The sequence below is a fragment of the Astyanax mexicanus genome, chromosome 8, assembly GCF_023375975.1.
Source record: "Astyanax mexicanus isolate ESR-SI-001 chromosome 8, AstMex3_surface, whole genome shotgun sequence".
NCBI classification, from domain to species: domain Eukaryota; kingdom Metazoa; phylum Chordata; class Actinopteri; order Characiformes; family Acestrorhamphidae; genus Astyanax; species Astyanax mexicanus.
The window spans coordinates 53,392,501-53,420,391 of record NC_064415.1 but is presented as its reverse complement, the minus strand read 5'-3'; the positions used below and the strand labels follow the sequence as shown (position 1 = coordinate 53,420,391).

The 27,891-nt window shown below is 35.7% G+C and overlaps 3 protein-coding genes across 15 annotated transcripts in view; 1 reads left to right on the top strand and 2 right to left on the bottom strand.

Moving 5' to 3' along the window:
• The first annotated feature begins 206 nt into the window (after positions 1–206).
• On the top strand, positions 207–8,458 carry ccl34a.3 (chemokine (C-C motif) ligand 34a, duplicate 3). Of its 3 annotated transcripts, none has more exons than XM_049482016.1 (4): positions 207–387; positions 6,338–6,452; positions 7,002–7,094; positions 8,116–8,458. In XM_049482016.1, exons 1-4 carry the CDS (start codon positions 312–314, stop codon positions 8,174–8,176), a joined length of 345 nt encoding a protein of 114 aa, XP_049337973.1. In that variant the 5' UTR covers positions 207–311; the 3' UTR covers positions 8,177–8,458. The 3 variants fall into 3 exon arrangements, with proteins under 3 accessions (XP_049337973.1, XP_007241142.3, XP_049337972.1); XM_007241080.4 differs by lacking the exons at positions 6,338–6,452; positions 7,002–7,094; positions 8,116–8,458 and adding exons at positions 491–605; positions 1,961–2,053; positions 2,202–2,287 and having other exon boundaries at positions 211–387; XM_049482015.1 differs by lacking the exon at positions 207–387 and adding an exon at positions 5,721–5,896.
• A 5,834-nt stretch (positions 8,459–14,292) lies between these two features.
• Positions 14,293–27,891, bottom strand: part of ccl20l (C-C motif chemokine 20-like) — a 19,911-nt gene continuing 6,312 nt past the window's right edge. Inside the window, exons 2-4 of the mRNA XM_022677669.2 lie at positions 17,508–17,625; positions 17,243–17,320; positions 14,293–14,895 (exon numbers count right to left, since the gene is read on the bottom strand). Coding sequence (XP_022533390.2) covers positions 14,811–14,895; positions 17,243–17,320; positions 17,508–17,625 — 281 coding nt within the window. The 3' untranslated portion in view covers positions 14,293–14,810. The remainder of the gene's footprint in view (positions 14,896–17,242; positions 17,321–17,507; positions 17,626–27,891) is intronic.
• The window catches only part of LOC111195347 (uncharacterized), a 10,853-nt gene continuing 1,572 nt past the window's right edge, over positions 18,611–27,891 (bottom strand). The window contains exons 2-15 of one of the 11 annotated variants that reach the window (XM_049482002.1): positions 27,757–27,883; positions 27,456–27,603; positions 27,126–27,318; positions 26,943–27,005; positions 26,705–26,803; positions 26,220–26,339; positions 25,754–25,870; positions 25,268–25,387; positions 24,057–24,173; positions 23,571–23,690; positions 22,822–22,941; positions 22,257–22,377; positions 22,017–22,085; positions 20,693–20,850 (exon numbers count right to left, since the gene is read on the bottom strand). In XM_049482002.1, the coding sequence (XP_049337959.1) occupies positions 22,279–22,377; positions 22,822–22,941; positions 23,571–23,690; positions 24,057–24,173; positions 25,268–25,387; positions 25,754–25,870; positions 26,220–26,339; positions 26,705–26,803; positions 26,943–27,005; positions 27,126–27,318; positions 27,456–27,603; positions 27,757–27,874 (1,434 nt within the window). In that variant the 5' untranslated portion in view covers positions 27,875–27,883 and the 3' untranslated portion in view covers positions 20,693–20,850; positions 22,017–22,085; positions 22,257–22,278. Of the gene's footprint in view, positions 20,333–20,688; positions 20,851–22,016; positions 22,086–22,256; positions 22,378–22,821; positions 22,942–23,570; positions 23,691–24,056; positions 24,174–25,267; positions 25,388–25,753; positions 25,871–26,219; positions 26,340–26,704; positions 26,804–26,942; positions 27,006–27,125; positions 27,319–27,455; positions 27,604–27,756; positions 27,884–27,891 lie in introns of those variants that run through there. The other 10 variants (XM_049482003.1, XM_049482004.1, XM_049482006.1 and 7 more) reach the window with 10 other exon arrangements.

Sequence of the window (27,891 nt, the reverse complement as noted above, 5' to 3'; positions counted from 1 at the left end):
TGCACATGATGCTCACTCTCTGACTTTCTCTTTTCCTGGAAAAGCCCCCCTTTTTTTCATGCTGCAGCTCAGCCTGATTTTCTTTATTCTGGTCATTAACCAGTTTTAGCTGAGACTGCACAAATCCAAGCAGAAGATCCGTTTCTTCAGAATGGAGCTCGGTGGGGGTAAAGCATCCGGCAGCTCAGAAAGTTCCTCTTTTTTTGAGTATTTGAGGACGTTCAGGTTAGACGAGCAGCCAGACCACTCGCACCTCCAGCCCTGCCTCAGAAACAGATCTGAAGAACGCTCTGCAAACTACAAAACTCAACATGCAGCCGAGCCAGAAAACCACGTGCAGCCTCGCTGTCTTCTCCGCTGTTCTCTGCATCGCCATCATGGGGGCAAGTGAGTAAAAGCCTTTATTTTATTCTGTGATCAGTTTTTTATTGTTCTAATGCATTGAATTTGAACAAATTCCCAACATTCCTCTGCTCTCTGTTTCTCTCAGACGGACAACAAAAGCAACACGAGTGCTGCAAGGAGGTCTCCACCAAGAACATCACCGTACCCATAACGGGGTTCCAGCTGCAGAGGAAAAACCCTCCATGCGTCAGAGCCGTCATGTAAGTGTCCTTAAGAGAGGAACGATGGCTGATGTGAACTTCAGTTTACTGTGTCACACTATTTAGTCCACCTACACTGTAAACAAAACTCTTTTTTTTTGTGTGTGGGATTGGATGATGTTACCTAAAACTTATCTTACATTAAATTCTAGTTCTTAAAGGCAAAGATCTGTAAAATATCTGAAACATAGCCTGAAACAATGCAGGAGAGTCTGAGTTAGATATAATTAATTTTAGTCAAGACTGAACTCAAATTTCAATAATAATTGGTATAAAAACAAGGGGATTCTAGATGTTCTAGAGGGTTCTTCAATTTAATTACAGAGGAACCCCTTTAAAGTGCACTGAGGAACCTTTAAGAGAAGGTTTGTAGAAGAGAAACAATTGCAAAATGCTAGTGTTCCCAGTTTCCCGAAAAGCTTTAGTCATCACCTTCCTTAACCCTAGATCATCATTGTCCAATGAAAAACAAATATCTCCATTTTTGGCGCTTTTCAGTTTACTGCATAATTTGAACAGACAAACTGTCCCCTACACTATGCCAAAATGTCTTGATGAAAGGACCAATAGAAATACTTTAAAGTGACCTGAAATAAATTATTTTTTTCATTGATTTCCATTTAAAGTTTAGAAGGATTTTAGTTTAGAATTTATATTTAAAAAAAAATAGCCTTCAAAAACCTATTTTAACATACATATGCATGCAGAGTGAATTTAATAAAAAAAAACTGAGGAGGAACATGACAGCTACATATATAAAAGACAAAAATAAATAAAATAAATAAAATAAAACAAATAAGGCCAGAAAATGTAATATTTCACTTCTCTGCATTCAGAGTTTTTTTTTTTTTTAGTTTTTTTTTTAATGCATAGATTTTACAGCTAACAATATCTATATAAATATTAAAAGGTTTCCTCATGAATAAATTATTAAGAATTACTTGCCTATTTTCACTTTGGCAATATTTATATATGTGCATATTTATTCATTTATATGTATTTACATGTCCAAGTTAAAAGACTGATGGATTTACAGATATAGGTGATGTTATTGTCTTATTATATATATATATATATATATATATATATATATATATATATATATATATATATATATATATATATATATACTTTTTTTCTTTTGTTTTTTTTTTTTTTTACTTTTCCCGACCCACCAGTTGAGAATCAGTGTTAGTAATTAAAAATTAACTACTTATTAATTAATACAAATTATACTATATATATTTTTTCCTTCTCCAACTAAGGAATGAAGGAGTGCTCTTAAATAATATTGTAAAATCTACAAGATACCTGGTCTCTAGATCTTCTAAAATTCTCCTCTTTTTTCTCTGCAGCTTTTTCACAGCTGAGGGTCCCAAGTGCAGCCACTGGAGAGAGAGCTGGGTGCGTGAGAAGGTGATGGAGCTCGGGAAACTTCAGGCTGCAGAGTAAGTTACATCTGATACAGTAACACAAACAAATAAAGAGGATTAAATGAATCATTAATCATTAATCGTTAATCACCACACATTTCTTCATATTAAAACCAGCACTGCACTGATCTTCTGCTCTCTATCCTGCTTTCTTCTCTTACAGGAAAGGCCAGAAGATGAACAGCACGACGACGGTGCCTCAGTCTACTTCTTCTGCCTAAACACAAACTATATATATATATTTCTAAATACAGTATACATTATCTATAGCATATAACAACATCCAACAGGTTTCCTTCTAATACGTTTTTTTTTGCAGTATTTATTTATTTATAGTTTAAGAGGAACCTGCATATTTATTCATTTATATTTATTATATAGGTGATGTTTTTGTCTCATTACAGAAGAAAAATGCTGATTTGTAAATTATGCAAACAAAGACTTTCTACACTTAAATAAAAATCATATATATATTTTACCCCAAGTGAATGCATTCTGAGTGGTGTTATCTGTTCCAAACTTGACATGCATTTATAATTTATACTGAAGAGTATTTATAGAGGGGTATATATTAGTGTTACTTCATCAGTGGTACATTTAACCCTTGTGTGGTGTTCGGGTCTGTGGGACCCGTTTTCATTTTTCATCAAATGATACTAAAAAAAAATATTTTTTCTAACTCAAACTCATTGGCATTGGCTCATTTTTCGCGAAAAACATATATCAAAACACATTTTCGATAAACACACACTATACACCCCCCCCCCCCCCACACACACACACACATTTATATTACATACAGTATGTTTGGCCAAGGGCTAATAAACATTGCTTCATTTGTAAATTTGAAACTAAACAAATTTTCTACTCATATCTTGAGTTTAATTCTTTTTCTTTTACATTTTATTAAAAAACTAATAAAAAAAAGAGTAGCACTTTTTAAAAGAAATGTAACATAAGAAAGGTAAAGGGCAAATATTAACCATGTAAGCTGTGTTTATATTGTTTGCAATTTAGGTGAAGCAAGCATGTGTAAAGCATTTTAATATAAAATTGCTTCATTTTGCTGAATTAAATACAAGTAACAAAGTAAACGAGTAACAACAATATGAACACCACACAAGGGTTAAATGTAATATCAAAAAGTAAAATCTATGGAGGTAAACATAAAGCTGAAAGAAATCGGTAAAATATAATTTATAAATTAGAATGAGGAGCATTAAATATGATTTCTCAATTTTTTTTCATTTTTTATATTCTATCTCATATTTTAGAAATTGATATACACAGTTATGTAACATTTTGATGCACAATACTTCGAAAAAAGCTCTGCAAACAGTTTGAATGATTTATTGATCATTATTGATAGATTTGGGCCAAAATCCCACTTCGCCCCTAGCCCCTACCACTTACCCCTACCCCTTGTTTTTGAGTGGAATGGGTGAAATTTTCCCCCTAAGACCTGGGAAACCTTTCAAGCACCTGATATGACGTTAGGTTCGCTAAAGTTCAGCAACCTGCTGCTGCTGCTGCTGCTGGTTAACTAGTTAACTTTAGGGCTTATTTTATTGTATGTATTCAAAAAGGGGGAGATAGTGCAGAAATTAATTATTATTGTCTATTTCCTAATTTCTCTGTGATGGGAAGTTGAAATTAGCTTTGATTAGCCTTTACTTTATTTTATTTTTCAGTTCCGCCTTAAATGATACAGCCCCTGCCTTCTGTTGCACCATTTAAGGTGGAACAGGAAAGTTAGCTAGCTAGGTAGCAATTAAGACAAACTACTAGTGATCTTTTTTATGCTTGTTATGAAGAATTTGGCCATAAAATATTGAAACTACACATTAATCTATGGTAATGTAGTGCTAATCATCACTGTATTTTGTGGTCTAGTGAAGAAGTCTGTCTTATTTTATCCTCAGAGATTTAGTTGGGTTTGATCTTGACTGTTGTGGTAAGTGAACCACCACTGGTAGACTCAAGTGGGGGCAACTGTCCATTTTCCCCCTTTTTTTGGCCCATGGATGGAAAAGCACCACTTAAGTGCCCGCAGAAACGGCAACAATGAGACAAAGTGCCCCATTGGGTCTTTTCTTCTGTAAAATAAAGTCAAAGATAAATTGTCCATTGGGTTCTTTAAATAAAGTATGAATATTGTGATTATGTGGGAAGATCTGAGATATTTGGTAAGAGATAAATAGTTACAATTGAAGTATCAGAGTATATCTGAAACAGTGACAGTGGTCTAAAGGAGTTGGACACCCAATGGTGGGAGAGTCAAATTCTGGTTTATGCAAAACCATATAGACATTTTTTCCTAGGTTTGGCTTCCCATTACTCTAAATTGCTACTGTAATATCACTTGAAACATGTACATTAAATACAGGAACATTAGATATTTATGAATTAAATTGAATATGATTTTTAACAAGCCTGATTTATTTAGTTTTAATACGTTACCGTGGGATTGGGTTGGTCTGAGCCCCATAATTAAGAATTGAAACCCCCAAAATGGGTAAACATATTGACATTTAGAGCATTTGAATTGCCAACACATTTATCTGGATGGATGTGGAAGCCACAGTGTCCAATATTCACTATAAAATTAGGTGGAGGATCAGTGATGATCTGGGCATGCTTCATCAAGGCTGAAATCGGGCAGATTTGTCTTTGTGAATGACTCATGAAGACAGTTGGTCATAAGCCATCAAACAAAGCTAAACTGCTTAAATGTTTGGGCCAGGAGTGGCATAAGGTTAAAAATCAGAAAAAAAAAGAGTTACTTTTGACCATTTGTAATTTTCTGCAAATAAATGCTCTAAATGACAATATTTTTCTTTGGAATTGGGGAGAAATGTTTCCTGTAGTTTATAGAATAAAACAAACATGTTCATTTTACTCAAACATATATAAATAGTAAAATAAGAGCATTTTGAACATTTTGAAGTGGTTATATTTTTCTTAGAGCTATATATGTATATAAATGCTGATTTTCCTGCTTATACAGATATACTAAACCTAGCATTTGATAGGTGAGTTGAAACAGGTGTTCTTGAGCAGTAACAGCACTGAACTGTGCAGAAGTTCAGCTCTCTATTACTAGAATCGTAAAGAATTTAGTAGAATTAAGTTAGATACTGGAAAACAATAGCTAGAGCTGTATAAAGCACCCCAGCATTTCTCTCTAGAGCAATAGGTCTGCATTCTCTAGAGCAGAGACATTCAAATCCGAACTTTGAGTACAGCTTTTAGTCCTGGATTTTGTAATCCTTCTGTAACTTCCAATAAGAACCAAATCTAAGACTATAAACTTGACTCAAGGTCCAGATTTGAAGATCTCCACATTTGGTAAATTATTTGGAAAGAGAAGTCCATCCGTGATTCATTATCCTCACTAACGGAAGCAGGAGAGTGAGGACACATGACACATGACTCTCACTAACTTTCTCATTTACTGGAAACCCCCCCCCCCCCCCCCCTTTTTTTTTTTTTTACACACTGCAGCTCAGCCTGATTTTCTTTATTCTGGTCATTAACCACAACATTTCCTCATCACTGGACATCCGTAGCTGTGTTTTAGCTGAGACTGCACAAATCCAAGCAGAAGATCCGTTTCTTCAGAATGGAGCTCGGTGGGGGTAAAGCATCCGGCAGCTCAGAAAGTTCCTCTTTTTTTGAGTATTTGAGGACGTTCAGGTTAGACGAGCAGCCAGACCACTCGCACCTCCAGCCCTGCCTCAGAAACAGATCTGAAGAACGCTCTGCAAACTACAAAACTCAACATGCAGCCGAGCCAGAAAACCATGTGCAGCCTCGCTGTCTTCTCCGCTGTTCTCTGCATCGCCATCATGGGGGCAAGTGAGTAAAAGCATTTGTTTTTTTTTTTCTGTGATCAGTCTTTTATTATTTTAATGCATCAAATTTTTTAGTTTCTTTCTTTTTTTATTATTATTTTTAGGTATTGCTTATTCATATTTTTCTCTTTTATTTGTTTAGTTTTATTTATTCATCTGTAGTTGATTTTTTTATTAGTTCTATTACGTTTTTAAACTATGATTTTATGATTTCTACTCTTAAATTATTATTTTTACCTGTTTAAATGTTTAAAATTATTAAAATGCTGTTTTTTATTACTTATTTTATTCTATCTACATTTTTATTACATTTTTTGCTGTCAATCCGTAATTGCTCGGCTGCATTGTAACCGAGGGCCACACTCAATGTACTCTGAGTTTAAATAAAGGTTGATTGATTGATTTAACAAATTCCCAACGTTCCTCTGCTCTCTGTTTCTCTCAGACGGACAACAAAAGCAACACGAGTGCTGCAAGGAGGTCTCCACCGAGAACATCACCGTACCCATAACGGGGTTCCGGCTGCAGAGGAAAAGCCCTCCATGCGTCAGAGCCGTCATGTAAGTGTCCTTAAGAGAGGAACGATGGCTGATGTGAACTTCAGTTTACTGTGTCACACTATTTAGTCCACCTACACTGTGATTTCTAATAAGTTAATTCGACTCAAATAATTCGAGGTAATTCATTTCCATCATTTTTTTTAAGGAAACCGAGAAGGAACATGACAACTACATCTATAAAAAGATACTACAATAAAATGAAATATTAAATATTAACTGCACAAAATAAATAAGGCCACAAAATGAGATATTTCACGTCTCTGCACATCTCGGCATTCAGAGTACGTTAATTAAAAACTTTTTTTTTTTTACAATATAAACAAAAAACAAGTGCAAAATCAGATGAGCATTAGTTATTTTCATTTTTTTAATTTTAAGTATTTAAGTATTTAATTTTTACAAGCTATTCGTGAGCCACCCAGAAGTTTACATGGAAAGTAGAGATGTGTATTTTTAAGTTATTAATTAATTATATTGTAAAATCTATTAAAACCCCGGTCTCACACTTTTGATTAGATCTTCTAAAATTCTCCTCTTTTTTCTCTGCAGCTTTTTCACAGCTGAGGGTCCCAAGTGCAGCCACTGGAGAGAGAGCTGGGTGCGTGAGAAGGTGATGGAGCTCGGGAAACTCCAGGCTGCAGAGTAAGTTACATATCACACAGCGAAACAAACAAATAGGGCTGGGCGAAATTGTAAAAAAAAAAAAGAAAAAAAAAAATCTTGATAATCCTTAAATATATATATATATATATATATATATATATATATATATATATATATATATATATATATATATATATATATATATATATATGTTTATGAAAAAGCGTAAAATATGAAAATTACTGCCGAATTAAAGAGTTCTTGCTAAAATCTATCTATTGAGATTCATTTTAGAATTGTCTATTTCGCCGCTGTCCTATGAAAAACACTTATCTCCATTTTTATCGATTTTCAGTTTACTACATAATTTGAACAGACAAACTGTCTTTTACACTGTGTCAAAATTTCTTGATGAACGGACCAATAGAAACTCTTCAAAATTACCTGAAATAAACTGTTTTTACATTGACTTCCAATGAAAGTTTACAAGGTTTTTTCCCTCTCCTGTAAAGTTGCTGTTTTGGAGATAAGTGTTTTTCATTGGACAGCGACGATTTGTAAATATGTACATACATGTATAATGTAAAGATTTTAATTATCCCATTTTTTAAATCGCATTAAAACAGTAATTTAATTCATCTAATTAGTTTGAATAAACTCCTAGCTAGGACTGGGCGATATGGATCAAAACTAATATCTTTATTTTTTTCACTGAAAGGCAATATTCGATATACATATGTCTGGATATTGTTTCATCAAATAAGGAAATAAACAATAGGACACTTCTGAGACAAAACTACAGGTTCCATTTTTTATACAATTCCTTTTATTACCATTCAGCTGTAGATGAATATGAGATATGTTCAAGAATATTCTAAAGATTTTAAGATGAATTGGCTATTTATTGGTATTGAAAAAATAAAAAACTCTCACAAGTGCCAGACCAATAGGTAATCTAAAAATCTAAAATAAAGAGTATTAAATTAATCATCACACATTTATTCACATGAAAATCACCAGAGTATTGATCTACTGCTTTCTATCCTGCTTTCTCCTACAGGAAAGGCCTGAAGATGAACAGCGCGACGACAGCGCCTCTACAGTCTAGCTCTTCTGCTTAAACAAAAACTCCATTTAAATATGAAGAAATATGTTCTGTTTCAATATAGAATTGGCAGGTACTTACCAAAAGACATTAATTAATTACTTACTTATTTTTTTTTAGCAATATTTATTTATCATGTCTAATGTAAAGTTTTGGAAGACACCTGCATATTTATTCATTATTATTTATTTCCATATTGAAGTCAAAAGGCTGATGTTTTTTTTTTATGATGATGATATACAGTATTGTCTCAGAGATATTTGCAATAAATTATATTAAAATATTATTGTTCACTTTCTGTGGAAATGCATCCTTTTAAAGAGCAATAAAACATATATATATATATATATATATATATATATATATATATATATATATATATATATATATATATATATATATATATATATATATATATATATATATATTTAAGCAAAGTCAGCATAACCTCTTATTTATATTAAAGGCACGGTAAACACATGAGTAATACTGATGTCAGCAAATATGACTGAGGTCATGTCCATGTATACATTTTATAATATGTTGATATATATTGTGTGAATGATATAATTAAATGTTCTGCACTTACAAATAAAAGAACTAGAACCCAAGCAAGTGCATTCAGAGTGTTGCTTTCTATTTAAATCAATATATTCATCCTATATTAGTCCTCAACATTAATGCAAGTGGAAACAAATATGTATAATTGACAACAGAATCATAAGTCATCATGTTTGAGTGAAAAGTAAAAAGAACATTGTTGTTTTATTCTTTAAACTACAGACAACATTTCACACTAATTTCAAATACAAAAATTGTAATTTAGAGCATTTATTAGCAGAAAATGAGAAATGGCTCAAATAACAACAAAAAAAAAAGATGCAGATCTTTCAGACTTCAAATAATGTACAGAAAACCAGTTCATATTCATAAAGAGTTTTAAGAGTTCAGAAATCAATATTTGGTGGAATAAACCTGTTTTTTAATCACAGTTTTTACACATCTTGGCATCATGTTCTCCTCCACCAGTCTTACACACTGCTTTTGGGTAACTTTATGCTGCTTTACTCCTGGTGCAAAAATTCAAGCAGTTCAGCTTGGTTTGATGGCTTTCGATCATTCATTTTCTTCTTGATTTTTTTCTTCCAGCGGTTTTCAGTTTGGTATTTTTTTTTCCCAGAGCTGTACAGTATATATGTCATATTACTGTACATTACTCTGGTCTTCTGTTATGAAGCACAGAACTCCAAAAGGCTTAGTAAAGACCTTAGGCTGGTTTTGAGTGATATTGAAATAATGAAATTGTGTTTAAAAATTGTAACACTGTTATAAAAAAATATTTATTTTAAATTATAGGGGCATTAAAGAGTCATAATGAAACTGAAAACCTGAAAAAGAACCTGGATTGTGTTGTTTTTGCTGTTTAACGCCGATGGTGGAGAGTTCATTCCTCAAAAGCTCTAAAAAACACTTTTCATTTTACCATTTTGCCCAGTTGCTCAGGCTCTAGATGGCAGCATAGACTCACAATGCATTCAGACGCTTCTTCTTCTTTTTCAGAGACCAGACTGACGGGAGACGTAAGCGAGAGCTGACAAACGGCAGGTTTAAGTTCATTTTTATGCTATACTCACAAAATTAACGGGGGCTAGTAATAATATTGGAAATCAAAGCTTACTATAAATACATGGAAAGACTTTACTCACCCAAATAAACCGTTTTCATGAGAGAAATCTTTTTTTGAGACCAATTGAATCAGTAGGAAACATGGCGACACTCTTGTCCCTTACTATTATCACTTAAAAATGTATTGTAGTCTGTAATTTATTAGAGAACTACAACGTGATCTGATCAAACTGATCCTCATTGTAGAAAGGATGTGGTGTTATTTATACTGCTGATGATTTTTATAGATAAAACTGTGTCTTACAGTGTCACAAACCACCGAATCAATTTTATCTCAGATTTATTTAATGTGGTTTGTGGTGTGAGATGATGATGATAAAGGCTTGATGATGCTTGGGTACAGTATAAGTTTCTGTGGCTTGCTAGCAGCATTAGCATTTTAGCTTCAGTGCAAAAACAAATAAAGCTAAGTTCAGGCACTAAACAAGACTTAACTGTTGGATTGGAACAGTTTGTGGAAATGGAACAGTTGGGTCAGTATTTTAATCTCAGTTTCTTCATGAGGGAGAGTCATCTGGAATAGTTTCCCCAGCGTCTTAAAGGAGTTCCTGGAGGTGCTGAACAATAGCTGCTTTGCACTGTGAAGCTCCAGCTCATCCCAAATCACCTGAAATAACCCTTTCAGTTGGGTTTAGGTCAGGGGATTGTGAAGGCTATGCATCTTTTTGTTTCCTAGATAATTCCATATGCGTCAATTAATAGTTTTTATGGGTTTGATATTAATCTACCATGTAGAAAATGAATTAAATAAAAATAATAAAGGAAACCATTGAATAAGACGTGTCCAAACTTTTGACTGGTACTCCAGTGTTTGTCCAGATCAACTTTATCTCAGATTTATTTAATGTGGTTTGTGGTGTGAGATGATGATGATAAAGGCTTGATAATGCTTGGGTACAGTATACGCTTCTGTGGCTTGCTAGCAACATTAGCATTTTAGCTCCAGTGCAAAAACAAATAAAGCCAAGTTCAAGCACTAAACAAGACTTGGCTGATGGATTGGAACAGTTTTTGGAAGTGGAACAGTTGGGTCAGTTTGATTTTTGCTTGACTTGGCATTTGCTTTAATGAAAAGTGCACAAATTAGGAAAGCGTGAGTCAGTTGTTTCTACAGGAGCAACTGAATAAATGGTGTAAGTTTAGATTAGATTAGAATAGAATAGAAAAGGCTTGGGTCCAGTAGGACTGAGTGGATGTTTGTGTTGGACTGGAACAGGGTCATTAACTCAAATGGTTCAGTATCGTATTACTAGCAACCGCATAGCTGACATTACTGACATTACTCAGATTGTTCGGTTTGTGGACTTTTAGATTCTTGTTTGTGGTCACTATTGAGCAAGGCATGCTGGGTAATTACAGCCAAAGGATCATGGATTGTGTTGTGACTGTGTGGGTAGGAGAACTGGCCAATTGGTCTGTTCTGTCTGATAATTTTATGACACATTTTTCATTTTTCATATATTTTTAAGATATATATTTTTAATTAATTCACAATAATATTTAAATAATGTCAAATGTTAAAATCTATTACAGAAACTATTATGTTTATTATAAACTGAGAGTGATTGAGTGCCCACTAGATTGCCCCATACTTTAATTAATTTAATAATTTAATAAAGACTCTGTAGTTCTAAACTCTAACTCTTCTGTTCCCATCTATGGACAAACCCCAGTCCAGAAATACAATCCCCAGCATGCACCTGAAAACTTGTGTTCAGACTCGTCATCGCCGGGATTTTGATTGTGTTAAACTGTGTGATTAAGTATATAAACCCGCCTGTTTGTCATGTGTGTTGTGAAGTATTTACCCTGTTTACCAGCGATATACTGAGTGTTCACTTTTTTTTTTTTTTTACTATTTTTTTGCTCATTCTCTCTCTGGTTTTGACCCACGCTTGTTATTCGACTACACTCTTTGTTTATGTACCCTGTAAAAAAGCCTTCTTTTGTTTTTACCACGAGCATCTGACACTGCCACGTCTGTAGCGCTACACACATAAGGAATCATGTATTTAACTGTTAAGTAGTAAAAGTGTTAAACAAACGAGTTTTTTGATGACCAAACCAAAAAATACTTTAAAATAATCTAATTTACATTGACATTCCATTGAAAGTTTAGAAGATTTTTTTTTTGTATCTCTCCTGTAAAGTTGCTTTTTTGGAAATACTTGTTTTTCATTGGACAGCAACAGTATGAACTTCACTATGAAGAACCCCCATCCTCTAGAGCGCAATTTTAGAGAAAGCAGATATGGAAAACGCACATGTCCATTAACTTTAAAGAGTTTCTTGAGGTAAAAATATGACTGTATTGATATGACTGTACAACTGCTGGAGATAAACGACCAAAAGCGTTCCACAGAAACGTGTGGGAGCTCTTTCAGTTGCTGGAGGGAAACACAAAAGAGCTACAACAGGTTTAATGAATCATATTAAATATGTCAGTATAGTGACAGGTTTCCTAGTAGAGCTCAGTAAGCTACAGATCTTACACACAAAGACCCATTTATACTTCTGTGTTGAGTGCAAGTGGCATATGCCAGGGGTTCTTAACATTTTTCACATTTTTCACAGTGCCACCCTTCTTTAGAGTTCCAAATGTTTGTTATTGCAGTACTGATTTCTAAATACACAAGACTAATAATTTGGGTCCCACTTTATAATAAGTGTCCCTAAGTACTAGCTAGTTACACGGTAACAATTCATGTAACTACAGTGTAACTACTGATGAAGTACACATTGTTACAGATTAACTACAGAGGTACAGGTTATGTATTTACACATGTGTATTAAGGTTAATTTTGATTGTGTAAGTACACATGTGTACCAGGGTGAGTGTACTTACACAAGTAATAGAGCAAGTGTACTTACACATGTGTAACAACATATGTGTACTTAACCAGCCCTAATTACATACTAGACAATAATTGTTGGAAAAGTTTATATTTAACTTATCACACACACACTATTACACATGTGTAGGTACACACATTGTTACACATGTGTAAGTACACTTGCTCTATTAGTTGTTTAAGTACACTCACCCTGGTACACATGTGTACTTACACAAGTCAAAATTAACCTTAATACACATGTGTAATTACATAACCTGTACCTCTGTAGTTAATCTGTAACAATGTGTACTTCATCAGTAGTCACACTGTAGTTACATGAATTGTTACCGTGTAACTACATAGTACTTAGGGACACTTATTATAAAGTGGGACCATAATTGGATACATTTACTCACTTAATGTGATGGCTGGGCCTGCACTGAGACAACAAGATGCTCTACATGTGGCTAAGTAGGGCTACGGAATCTTTTTTTTAATCATATTTTCTCATTTTCTGTTTAGATAAAGCCAAGATTTATGATTATCTTTTGCTTTCCCACTTCTAGTTCTGTTTTTTATCACTTTATACCTATACTCAAGTGTTCTGATAGACATAAAAAAAAGCAAGGCTTATAATTGAACCGTTGATTATTTGGTTCCGGTTTTATACGACACAGCTTTGCACAACTGTGGGATAATGTAGGGTATATTGTTGGTGTGTTAGTCAATCTGTATGCAGCTTGCTAGATTAGCCAGCGTGCTAACTGTCACGCCAATATACAGTATGTACATACACATCAATACAAGTGGCCTCAAACACACTGTCAAGAGACAAACTTATGCTACGTGTTCATTAGCACTTTACTTCAATGCATTTTGCCATGACGTATCTCCCGGCTCACCCGGTGGGCGTGTCTGTGTCTATTCCCAAGCATAGCCCCGCCTTCTTATGATGTGTCAATATTAGCAAAGGGAAAGTAACTATTGGAATTAGACACTGGAGAACCATAGGATCATACTGCCACCAGCCAGCAGAGAAACGAGAGGCATTATCTCTTTCTCTCTCTCTCTTTTTTAGTTTCCATCTCTCTCTCTCTCTCTCAAAGTCTCTCTCTCTTTCGTTCTCTGCCACCCCCTTTGCCTCTGCCTTTCCCTCTTTTTCTTTCTACCTCTCTCTCTCCCCACTCTCTGCTTCCCTCTCTTTTTCTACCTTTCTAGTAGAAAACACATGACCTAGGGGCGCTATCTCTGTCTCTCTCCTCTCTTTCTTTTTCTTTCTACCTCTATCTGTCTCCCCTGCTCTCTCTTTTTCTATCTCTCTCTCTGTCCCCTTCTTTCTCTTTGCCTCTCTTTCTCTTTCTTTCCCCTGTTCTCTCTTTTTCTATCTCTCTCTCTCTTTCTCTCTCTCTGCCTCTCTTTCTCTCTTTTCACCTCTCTCTCTCTCTCTCTGTCCTCCTCTTTCTTTTTTCTCTCTATCTCTGTCCTTCTCCCTTTGCCCCCCCCCCCTCTGTCTCACTCTCTCCTTCTTTCTCTGCCCCCTCTCCAGAATTACCTGCTGTTCCTAAAGAGCTAAAGCTAATAATGAAAAGGACCTCAGAGAAGTAAAAACAGATACGTTTTAGATTTTTACTTTATTTAATTAAGTGTCAATTAAGTCACACGTCTTTATCAGACAGAAAATACAGAGTACTTTTTTCTGCTTTGTTTTGTTCAAGATACAGTCAGTATATGTTACAGCCTTTACATGAAACTACATCATACTCATACATATACATTATTTGATGACTCATTTTATTGGTTCAGACTCTGTCCATAATACAGAATCAAATATTATTATTATGGTTCTAAAGAATGATACTGCCTGTATCTGACAAAACAAAACAATCATAATAAAAAAGAGTGCAAGAGCCTTAATTTAGCCTGAGGTGAGTTATATAATATATAGTTTAATGCTGCAAGCTGCAAGTGTTACACAGAAAGCACAAATAAAAAAAAAAATAATAATTGCATATGCATATAGATTATGTTCTTTAGATAAAAAAGTGCAGGGACATCAGAAATAGGTCAGTCACAGAGGCTTGTAGAAGCTGTTACTGAAGGTAACTGAAGGTACAGTCGCGCAGGCAGACTCTACGAACTTGTGGTGGCACTCCTCGCTGTGCCGACGCTGAGGCCGCCGGTGTGGTTAGGCTTTGACATCTTTTTCATTTTAGTGCTGCAAAGAAAGAACAAGAACAGGTTAGAGAGTGCTGATGAGACACATTTCCTGTTTGCATAACAACAAGGACAGAAAACAAGAACACAATGCAGATTCTCAGACTGGATACCCAGTTTAACTCCTTATTTCCCAGACCAGGGTCGAATTTTTGAATTCTAGGAATTAACCCAAAAGAGCCCATGCTGATGTGAAGGGCTCTCTGTCCTGAGAGCATCACTACAGGACAATTTGTGAATCTGTGTTTGCTTATCTTACCTGAAAAATATATGCATCCTTACATATTTCTTCCGTTTTTGCAGTTTTATCATACTTTCATTTTTCAGATTATCGAACAAACTTTAGCATCTACTACTATAACTACTATAACTTGAGTAAATGTAAAAATAACTTTTTAAATGATGATTTTATTTATTAAGGGTACCAAAAAAACAAAAACGTGAAAAAAGTGTTTACCCTCATCCCCCATAAGTTAACTGTGATTAATCTCACTTTTTGGAAAGCTGAGTTCAATTTCACTGCTAACCCTGCCAGACCTGATTACTGCCAGATCTGCAGAATCAAGAAATCACTTAAATAGAACCTGTCTGACAACTTGAAGCAGATAAAATATCTTAAAAACAACACCCTATGATCAGAGAACAAATCATTGATAATCTATCAGTCTGAAAATGGCTACATGGCTAATATGGACTCAAGAGAACCACAGTAAGAGCTATTATTCACAAAGGGACAAAACAGGAAATGCTGGTGAACCTTCCCAGGAGTGGCCGGCCTACAGAAATTACTCCAAAAGGGCATGGGCAACTCCTCCAGGAGGTCACAAAGAACCAAACCAACATTTACAAGGTCTGCAGGTCTCACTTAACTGGTAAAAATGGTCTCCATATGAGAGTTCCAAGTCAAAAAACACACTGCTGACCAAAAATAACCATCTGTTTCTGACTTTAAGCTCAGGTGTACTTGGGTTCTGCAGCAGGACAATGATCCAAAGCACACAAACCTGAAGTCCACCTCTGAACATCTTTAAAAAACTGAATGAAGGTTTTGAAGTGGCCTAGTCAAAGTCTTTTGATTGAGATGAGTCTGATTTCTGGATTCTGATTAGTGGACTAATAGATCAGTCCAGCGTTTGACACTGAAAAGTAGAGTATATGCAGGTTGTTCCTAAGCAAAATTGGTCCGCATTAAAACTTATTTTTAGAAGATTACATACAGTGTTACACTCAGACAACACATGGTGGTGGTAGGACTATTACTAGTCTCCACTGGATACTATTCTCTCTCTCTCTCTCTCTCTCTCTCTCTCTCTCTCTCTTAGAAAAGAGCAAGAGAGAGAAAAAGGGACGGACAGGGGAGAGAGTGACAGAAAGAAAAAGAGAGAATTTTATAGAGAGAGAAAGAGAAAGACAAAACGGGGGAGAACAAGTAAAAGAGAGACAGACAGTAAAAGAGAGACAGAGAAAAGAAATAGAAAAAGAGATAGAGGGGAGAAAGGTGTGGAAAGAGAGGTAGAAAGAGAGAGAGAAAGAGAGAGAGGAAGTGAGAGAGAGGACACAGAGTGATGTAGAAAGAGAGAGAGATATAGTGAACAGAAAGAGAGGAAGAAAGAGATTGAAAGGACACAGCAAGGTAGAGAGAGAAAGAGAGAGACAGAAAGGGGGGAGAAGGAGACAGTGAAAGAGAGACAGAGAAAAGAAATAGAAAAAGAGATAGAGGGGAGAAAGAGAGAGAGAGAGAGAAAGGTGGGAAAGAGAGAGGTAGAAGGAGAGAGATAGAGAGGGGGGGCAGAAAAAGAGGTAGAAAGAGAGAGAGAGAGAGTGCGAGAGAGTGAAGACAGAGTGAGGTAGAAAAAGAGAGAGAGACAGAGGGGGGACAGAAAGAGAGGTAAAAAGAGAGGTAGAAAGAGAGAGAGAGAGAGAGAGAGAGAGGTAGAAAGAGAGAGATAGTGGACAGAAACAGAGGTAGAAAGAGAGAGAAGGAGAGAGAGAGGGGGCAGAAAGAGAGGTAGAGAGATAGAGAAAGAGAGAGGACGTGGGTTGAGGTAGAAAGAGAGAAAAAGGACACAGCGAGGTAGAAATAGAGATAGATAGATAGGTAGATAGATAGGTAGATAGATAGATAGATAGATAGATAGATAGATAGATAGATAGATAGATAGATAGATAGATAGATAGATAGATAGATAGATAGATAGATAGATAGATAGATAGATGTCCTCCATCACCTACAGAACCTCCATCACTATTGCACCACAGTATCACACCAATAAACAATAAATAATGTTTTTTTCCCATTTTACCAGGTTTTGTCTTTTATAAAAAGCCCTTTTTTTCCTTTTTCTTACCTCAGGCGCTCCAGTATGTCCCTCACCCAGCCGTCTGCCGCGCTCACACACACCTTCTTGTTGCGCTTGGTGATGAATCTGAAACAGGTGAGTGAGTTGAGGATACAGTGGATCAGAAGCTGAGCGGTGTGTGTGTGTGTGTGGTGGTGTTTTACTGCAGATGGATGTGAAAGGCTGTGGGTTGGTGTGTATGGAGGATCTGAGCGGTGTAACCACTCGAGGTGTGGGTAACGGGTCGGGGGTGGGGTGCGGTCGGCTGACTCACATGATGGCATTGATGCGGCAAACTTCGAGGGAGCTCTGCTCGATGTAACCTTTGATCAGTTTGAAGGGCACAGGAGTCCGAGTGTACTTCACACAGCACGCATGAGTCAGTGGACCGTCTGACATCGGACACACACACACACACACACATACTGTCTTAGGACACATTTGAGGCCATATGAAAAGAAGCCCCCACCGCGGGGACACCGCTTTCTGAATGAGCTAGAGAGAAGCAGACAACACAGTTCTGCTCCAAAATACCCCAATAACACCACAATCACTTGATATTTTTGATTCAAGCATATTTTGTCCGAGGTGACATAATACCACACATTTGAGGACTTGTATTTTTTAGGACACATTTGGGGGCCAATCCCATACACGTACACAAACTCTGATAAAAGTCACTTTTGAATACTTTTACTAAACTTTGGGGACAGATGAAGTAAAGTTCTCATGTGTATTTTTCAGTTACATTCCTGCACTAATGCTTTTGTTATATTATCAAAATCATCTGTTCTTTGGAGAACGTGCAGAAGGTCTAAAGGTTTTACACGTTTTTTTTATATTAAAGCTAGTGTCAGTATCACCTGGGTGTCTTTGGCTTACTGGAAAAAAAATCTGTATGTTCACTGCATGCTATTTTTGGAGACAATGATTATGTGAATTATGTATATTATGTAATTTCAAAGGTAGCCTATATAGCAATAACACTAAAATAAATTGACCTACTAAAATATGTCCTCCTTGCATTCAGGTTTCATATTTGTAAATATCTAGACTGGGATTTCTCAGTGCTGGGAATCATCTTTGTTTCAGCTCAACACAATATGAATCTGATTTGCCACAATAAGCTAACAGACTGAAAAAAAAAATTAACAATGCAAACACATCATGATCCAGGTCATCTTTTCATGAACAGTGTTGTATACAGCCATATCATATATGCTCATTACACCCATTATTTTGTGTTGAGAAATAAGAATATTACGCAACATCACTATTTAAATCTGATTATTCTAGTCTACCATAGCTGATAACATTTAAGGATAATGTTTGTATCTTAGAAACCACACCACTCATTATATATTCTAACAGTTATCTAATGTATCTATCATTGAAAGCCACAGTTCACTGCTGTATAACTTCCAAAAGAAACAAAACAGAAATATGAATTATATTTGATTACAAGCATCTTTACTTTCAAAGCTGCCACATATATGCCATACAATATCAAAAATCACTGGCAAAAATAAAACAATAATAATAACATTAATAACAATAATAATAATAATAATAATAAACCAACAGGTCTGTGCAAAAGTATTAGGATGTCATGTAAAACATGTTGACTATAAAAGACATTATAAATTTATAATAATACAAATAATCAATAAAAAATTAATCCAAATAAAGAATAACGCAGTATTGAGCCTTGAGAATGTGTTATTTGTCAGTGAAGTTATTGATATGTTGGCTAATAGAATGTTACTGATATGTTGGTTAGAAGAATGCCGTCAGAACACCAGTTTGGTTCAGTAATGCTGCTGGTAAGTTGGTTAAGAAGAAATACTGTTAGGTTTGGTTTAGTTACTCCTATGCTAGAAAAACGCTGTTTGATCACCGATTTGTTTAGTAAAAGGTTATAGATATGTTAGTTAAAAAAACGTCGTTAGAACACCGATTTGGTTTAGTGAATTTATAGATGTTAGTTAAAAAAACGTTGTTAGAAAACCGATTTGGTTTAGTGAATTTATAGATGTTAGTTAAAAAAACGTTGTTAGAAAACCGATTTGGTTTAGTGAATTTATAGATATGTTAGTTAGAAAAACGTTGTTAGAAAACCGATTTGGTTTAGTGAATTTATAGATATGTTAGTTAGAAAAACGTTGTTAGAAAACCGATTTGGTTTAGTGAATTTATAGATAGGTTAGTTAAAAAAAACGTCGTTAGAACACCGATTTGGTTTAGTGAATTTATAGATAGGTTAGTTAAAAAAAACGTTGTTAGAAAACCGATTTGGTTTAGTGAATTTATAGATATGTTAGTTAGAAAAAACGTCGTTAGAACACCGATTTGGTTTAGTGAATTTATAGATGTTATTTAAAAAAACGTTGTTAGAACACCGATTTGGTTTAGTAAATTTAAGGATATGTTAGTTAGAACAAAACTTATTATACAGGATTTGTTATAGTGAAGTTAGTGCTGTCAAAAGACTGGATCTGTTAAATTCCACAAGCAGTGCCTCATTTATTGAACTACTAAATAAGAATTGTTTTATGCCAATTTATATTTATTCTTAAGTTAATGTTGATTTGTACAAACTCTATACTACCAAGATAAATAGTTATCCACAAGACGTTTGCACAGTGCTGTGGGTCTGTCTGAATTACATTTCATTACAAAACTGCGACAGTAAAAAGCTGGGAGTATTTCACAAAAGTTACCCAGATATCTGTACACATACTTTACACGATTTCTGTTCAATAAGCTTTTGGTAAAATTCAGTAAAGGTTTAATTATCTGGCTAAATATGACATCTTGCTTTATATGTGTTGCAGAACAAATATTACACCAACAATATTAACACAATTTTGCCCTAACAAGCTGAGCTGAACTGTTTCTTTAAGGTGATGCTCCTGTTGCGTACAAAATTTTTCACATCGGTCCATGATCGATCGCTGAGCGCGTGGGATTCTGCGTGTAAACATTGGATACAGTCTAGCTTCTGAGGCACTTTACCAGTTTGGATGTATCTCATCAGATGCCGCTCTACTGCACATACCTCAGAGGCCTGCCACTTACGTTTTGGCTTTCTTGCTGCATCTTTGAGGAAAACAGAAATAGATTAGACAAATCTTTTTACATTACAATGCACAAAGCTGATATATGAGCATTATAAGAATGTATTTTAGGTACTACAAAGTATACAGTATACAGAGCTATATAAAATGTAGCCATTTCAAATTGACAGTGAAGTTAAATGTAGGTTGTAACTTTTGTGCAGGTCCGTTAAGTTTTTAGTTATTATTTTTACATTTTCCTTTTGAATTTTAATTCTTATTTAAAACCAGATGAAAAGAGAAAGAAATCAGATATTCCTGCACAAAACAAAGAAAATAAAAAAAGTAATATAGTATACATTAATACACTATTTCTGTATAATTCCATGTATTTATTACCTTGTTTGGGAGTCACAGCTGATACAGGAGATGCCAAAGTGTCAGGACCAGTAGCTGGGACTGCAGGCTTAACAGATTCTGTTGTCACTGGGTCTACAGGCTCATAGTCATCATTATCATCATCACTTGACATGTCACATTCTTCTGAATGAAGCAGGTTCTCTAATGCAATAGAAACAAACAGTACACGGGAAGAGCAAAACATAAGGAACACTATTATATATATATACATATATATATATATATATATACACATATACACACATATATACACACATATATACACACACACACATATATATATATATATATATGTGTATGTGTATATATATATATATATATATATATATATATATATGTATATGTGTATATATATATATATACACACATATACACATATATATATACAGAGAATACCTACCATAGTTTAATACATTAATAAAAAACATTTTAAATCTTAATGTCAGCAATTAATGGCATGAACAGCGCTGGAGACGTGTGTTTATCCTGACTGTGCATGCATGAACTGAAAAAAAAAAAGACTCTGGAAACTTGTTGTGTGTACATAAAAATTGTTAGCTCAAAATAAAGAAAATGGTTGCACTATTTAAATAAAAGATGAGCACACACATGAACTGTTACATCATTTGCTCAATTTAATTATATATTTTTTACCCACTGCCCCTCCCAGGCGCTGTACATAAAGTTGGTTATTTTTTTAAATTATGATTCGTTTTGTAATATATTTTTAATATATTTTATCAAATGAAAATTTGAATTTAAATCATCCTGTAAACGTATTTAATATCATTAACTGTTCAGTCTTTTAGCAAGCCTAAATTACACTTTTTATAGAATCCAATTTGCTGGGGAAAAATTACATTAACTCTTGCACAGGCATTGAAGTGTAAAACAAGAGACCCTCGCATGGGGAAAATGGCAATTTTGTGGTCGTGGCGGTTAAGTCCCATACACTGCGATTTTTTATCAATAGTGAGATATTGCTATACAGCAGTTATTGCGACAGCCCTACAACCACATGTTTTTCCATTACAGCTGGCCATTATATTTCTGATCATCTTTAGGGACTATACAAAATATTCACAAAAACAAGTTTGGTGATCAGTTCACCAAAAAAATACTTATTTACTGTCCATCGATAAAATTACCAGTAAAATATTTTTTACTGTGATAACAAGGCATGATATCCTAGCATTAACTTTTAAAATGTGGGTTCTTCACCTAGGATGTGCCCAAAATAAAAAATTAAATAGAAAAAAAGAAATCCTACAGTGACCATTACAAGAACATTTCAATAATATCCATACCTCTAAGTCTTCAGTACCAAGTAAGGAGTTGCTACCACGGCTGTCAGCTCCAGGAGATGGTGAATCCAACTTGAAAAGATATGAAATTTATAAGATAAACAATGCAAAATGCATTGTACTCACAGTACCATGTATATATATATATGAAAGCACACTTTCACCACAACCTATTCTAAATGAACAACCTTCATGAACAAACAATGTAAATTACAAGCAACACATACAATTTATATAACTTACCAATTTGTCTATCTTGGATAGATCATGAAAGTTCTGCACGCTGAAGCAAGAGCATTTCACGGTGCTTTTCCAAAGCACTCTGTTTCATATCTGTTCTCGGAACATGTTCTGCAGTTCCACACTGTGAGGAAAAATAGGTGTGACCTTTAACATATCTGTCAAGTACAGAAAATTCCAAAAACAAACACAAACTCCTACAATCCAAGACAAAACTTTTATCTCAACACACTGATGGTTAATTAAACAGGAGTTCTAGATAGACAATCTTGTCTTTTCAGCCTATTCAGAAATAACAAAGCATCATATCAAAGAAACAGGTTTCAGGCAACAAGACAACAATTGGAGCTCTACCGGGAGTCTGGGGTCACTGGACACACATACACAAACTCTTAGAACAGATCGGGGACGATCTGGACCACGGCCATCTCATATCCATCCATGCTTATCAACAACTCTACAACTGGGGACACCAAGCATACACATACACTCGACATATCTCACACTGGGGACAGCCCTGTAGGAAGGCAGACGTGTTATGGTAGATCTTGGTAAACCATGTTTATACCTGGTTTTCTGCAGCACCCAAAGGCTTGTCCTGTGAACTGTCCTCGTCTATAACTGGGCAGGAAGAGCAGTCTGTCTCAGGGCTCTTCTGGATACAACTAACAGAGTGTTCTCCTTGTTCCTACAATCCAAAATAAAACAACTTTTATAGCAACATACTGATGGTTAATTAAACAGAAGTTATAGACAGACAACTGCCAATCTGTCCTATTCAGCAAAAAAAAGCACATAATTAGAAAAATAAACAGGCAAACGAGTCATCATTTAGTTTTGACTCCTTGCTGAACCCTAACAATATCTATGATATGACGACCATGCAATATCCATCATCTATCCATGTGTCCACAAAGACACAGTTAAGAAACCCCACATTTGTCATTTCTACTGAGAAATGCAGTAAGAACTGAATACAGCTGGTGGAGTAAATCTTGATAATTACCATTGGGTGGACTATGTTACAAAGAAATAGCCATAGAAATAAAGCATCATATCAAAGAAACAGGTTTCAGGCAACAAGACAACAATTGGAGCTCTACAGGGAGTCTGGGGTCACTGGACACACATACACAAACTCTTAGAACAGATCGGGGACGATCTGGACCACGGCCATCTCATATCCATCCATGCTTATCAACAACTCTACAACTGGGGACACCAAGCATACACATACACTCGACATATCTCACACTGGGGACAGCCCTGTAGGAAGGCAGACGTGTTATGGTAGATCTTGGTAAACCATGTTTATACCTGGTTTTCTGCAGCACCCAAAGGCTTGTCCTGTGAACTGTCCTCGTCTATAACTGGGCAGGAAGAGCAGTCTGTCTCAGGGCTCTTCTGGATGCAACTAACAGAGTGTTCTCCTTGTTCCTACAAATCCACAGCAGAGCGTCTCTCAATTTCTTAAAAAGACTAATAAACAACTAACAGTATTCCAACAGCAGCATATGTGTGGGTCTCTAATGAAGGGATCTATAAAGACAATTTTCAGATGTCTCTATACTCAGAAGAGCACATAATACTTTAAGCTACTATCTGTTTATAAATGCAAATATAATATCATATGAACATCACCAAATATCATTTCACAATTCAATAACACACAAGCACAGCTGTCAGTGAACTAGAAATATGACATTGCACACTCCTGGTGATGTGAATCACTACACTAGCAAACACTATCAGTATTTTGGTGGTGGTGAAATACTGACACTGTGTTGCAGTGCTATTCCATACCTTACGCTCTGTAATTCCAAGAGGCCTTTCGAGTGACCTAGTCCTTCCTTTTGTCTGACGTGAAGAAACGGTCTGCTTATCCCTCACAATGTGACTCATGGGAGTTTCTGCATACATCTGAATTCAAATCACAGTAAACACGTAAAATTCAAAGAAATATAAGTGAACAGTGGCAACAAGTAAAAAATGAGCCACAAAAACAAGGCATAAGATCAGAGAACCCAACTATAAGCAATAACTGGAGCTCTACAGAGAGTCTGGGGTCACTGGACACACATACACAAACTCTTAGAACAGATCGGGGACGATCTGGACCACGGCCATCTCATATCCATCCATGCTTATCAACAACTCTACAACTGGGGACACCAAGCATACACATACACTCGACATATCTCACACTGGGGACAGCCCTGTAGGAAGGCAGACGTGTTATGGTAGATCTTGGTAAACCATGTTTATACCTGGTTTTCTGCAGCACCCAAAGGCTTGTCCTGTGAACTGTCCTCGTCTATAACTGGGCAGGAAGAGCAGTCTGTCTCAGGGCTCTTCTGGATACAACTAACAGTGTTCTCCTTGTTCCTACAATCCAAAATAAAACAACTTTTATAGCAACATACTGAGGGTTAATTAAACAGAAGTTATAGACAGACAACTGCCAATCTGTCCTATTCAGCAAAAAAAAGCACATAATTAGAAAAATAAACAGGCAAACGAGTCATCATTTAGTTTTGACTCCTTGCTGAACCCTAACAATATCTATGATATGACGACCATGCAATATCCATCATCTATCCATGTGTCCACAAAGACACAGTTAAGAAACCCCACATTTGTCATTTCTACTGAGAAATGCAGTAAGAACTGAATACAGCTGGTGGAGTAAATCTTGATAATTACCATTGGGTGGACTATGTTACAAAGAAATAGCCATAGAAATAAAGCATCATATCAAAGAAACAGGTTTCAGGCAACAAGACAACAATTGGAGCTCTACAGGGAGTCTGGGGTCACTGGACACACATACACAAACTCTTAGAACAGATCGGGGACGATCTGGACCACGGCCATCTCATATCCATCCATGCTTATCAACAACTCTACAACTGGGGACACCAAGCATACACATACACTCGACATATCTCACACTGGGGACAGCCCTGTAGGAAGGCAGACGTGTTATGGTAGATCTTGGTAAACCATGTTTATACCTGGTTTTCTGCAGCACCCAAAGGCTTGTCCTGTGAACTGTCCTCGTCTATAACTGGGCAGGAAGAGCAGTCTGTCTCAGGGCTCTTCTGGATGCAACTAACAGAGTGTTCTCCTTGTTCCTACAAATCCACAGCAGAGCGTCTCTCAATTTCTTAAAAAGACTAATAAACAACTAACAGTATTCCAACAGCAGCATATGTGTGGGTCTCTAATGAAGGGATCTATAAAGACAATTTTCAGATGTCTCTATACTCAGAAGAGCACATAATACTTTAAGCTACTATCTGTTTATAAATGCAAATATAATATCATATGAACATCACCAAATATCATTTCACAATTCAATAACACACAAGCACAGCTGTCAGTGAACTAGAAATATGACATTGCACACTCCTGGTGATGTGAATCACTACACTAGCAAACACTATCAGTATTTTGGTGGTGGTGAAATACTGACACTGTGTTGCAGTGCTATTCCATACCTTACGCTCTGTAATTCCAAGAGGCCTTTCGAGTGACCTAGTCCTTCCTTTTGTCTGACGTGAAGAAACGGTCTGCTTATCCCTCACAATGTGACTCATGGGAGTTTCTGCATACATCTGAATTCAAATCACAGTAAACACATGTAAAATTCAAAGAAATATAAGTGAACAGTGGCAACAAGTAAAAAATGAGCCACAAAAACAGGGCATAAGATCAGAGAACCCAACTATAAGCAATAACTGGAGCTCTACCGGGAGTCTGGGGTCACTGGACACACATACACAAACTCTTAGAACAGATCGGGGACGATCTGGACCACGGTCACCTTATATCCATCCATGCTTATCAACAACTCTACAACTGGGGACACCAAGCATACACATACACTCGACATATCTCACACTGGGGACAGCCCTGTAGGAAGGCAGACGTGTTATGGTAGATCTTGGTAAACCATGTTTATACCTGGTTTTCTGCAGCACCCAAAGGCTTGTCCTGTGAACTGTCCTCGTCTATAACTGGGCAGGAAGAGCAGTCTGTCTCAGGGCTCTTCTGGATACAACAAACAGTGTGTTCTCCTTGTTCCTACAATCCAAAAATAAAACAACTTTTATAGCAACATACTGATGGTTAATTAAACAGACGTTATAGACAGACAACTGCCAATCTGTCCTATTCAGCAAAAAAAAGCACATAATTAGAAAAATAAACAGGCAAACGAGTCATCATTTAGTTTTGACTCCTTGCTGAACCCTAACAATATCTATGATATGACGACCATGCAATATCCATCATCTATCCATGTGTCCACACAGACACAGTTAACACTTACAATGTTCTTCTTAAACACAGCAGTCAATTAAATATAAATGAGTGTATAAATATAAATGAATCTCTACCCACTAGTAATGGTGGTACAATATTAAATGTGTTGTGACAGTGTTCCTTACCTCACTCTCCATAATTGTGAAAGACTTCCTGGGAGCCTCTCTCTTTTCTTGAACTCTGCTAGCAGTCAGTGCTCTCTTTGCACACTTCACAGGATAGTTCTTGGTAAAACCAAAGCAAAGCAAATATAAAGTAACAGAATTTTTTTTATATATATTTTATAACTAGAAAAACCTGTATATAGCTCACTATACCAATGATAATATGTTTTACATTGCGAATACTTTGTAATGAGCATACCTCTTCCCCTGTAGTTATAAGAGGCTTCTGAAGAGTCTTGGCAGTGGAAGCTTCTGGTTTAACCTTTAAACAATTATTTTAGTAATTTTGCAATCTTAATAATTTGTTCCTTGTAACATCAGATCTTATGCTGAAAGAAACATTCATTACAAATCCAACAAGACAGTAGTTGAACACTCTTACCTGTTTGCGCCAGGGCCAATCTGAATCCCCATAATTATAGTTAATTTCTTCTCCTGGTAAAATATCTCTAAGTGCAAATAAGCACAGGGTTGGCATTCCATCTACTTCAACAACTTTTATTTTGCAGTTTGGTTTCTTGTGTTCATCATTTACAAGCCTCCCTAAAGATTTGTCTTCAACAGATGCATCCACACTGAAAATTAACAGAAATGTACAAAAGCATAAACACAGACAAATACCTGATTAATAATTGGGTATTAAGAGCATGCAGTAGGCAGGTACACATGTATTCTAATATTATGACCCATTAATAAGAGTAATATCACTTACCTCCAGTACTTCCCTCTCCATTGAAAATCAACAATAAACACTGTTCCTGAATTAATGTTTTGAATGAGATTTTGTGTTAAGAGTTGGCCTCTGTATTCCAGGATAAAATCTCCTTTGGAAAAGTTGGCAGTCGCAAATACACCTCGTCCTGGGAAAGACAAATAAAAAAATAGGTTAGCAGTTAAAACATGGCTTAAACAGAACAAGAATCATGCTTCTATGCACACATGTAAAACATTGTACAGTTCAGAACAGATCACACACTCAACACAATTACAATTTCAACAAATAAATGATTCACCTTTAGAAGAGCTAATAAATCTCTCCTCAAGACCCAGTTTGTCTGTCTTGTTTTTGATGTGAATCTCAGCATCTTGCTGTGGACTCAGTTGTTTTCGTCTTATCAGTCTTTTTGCCATTCAGTCTTTCTGTCAAA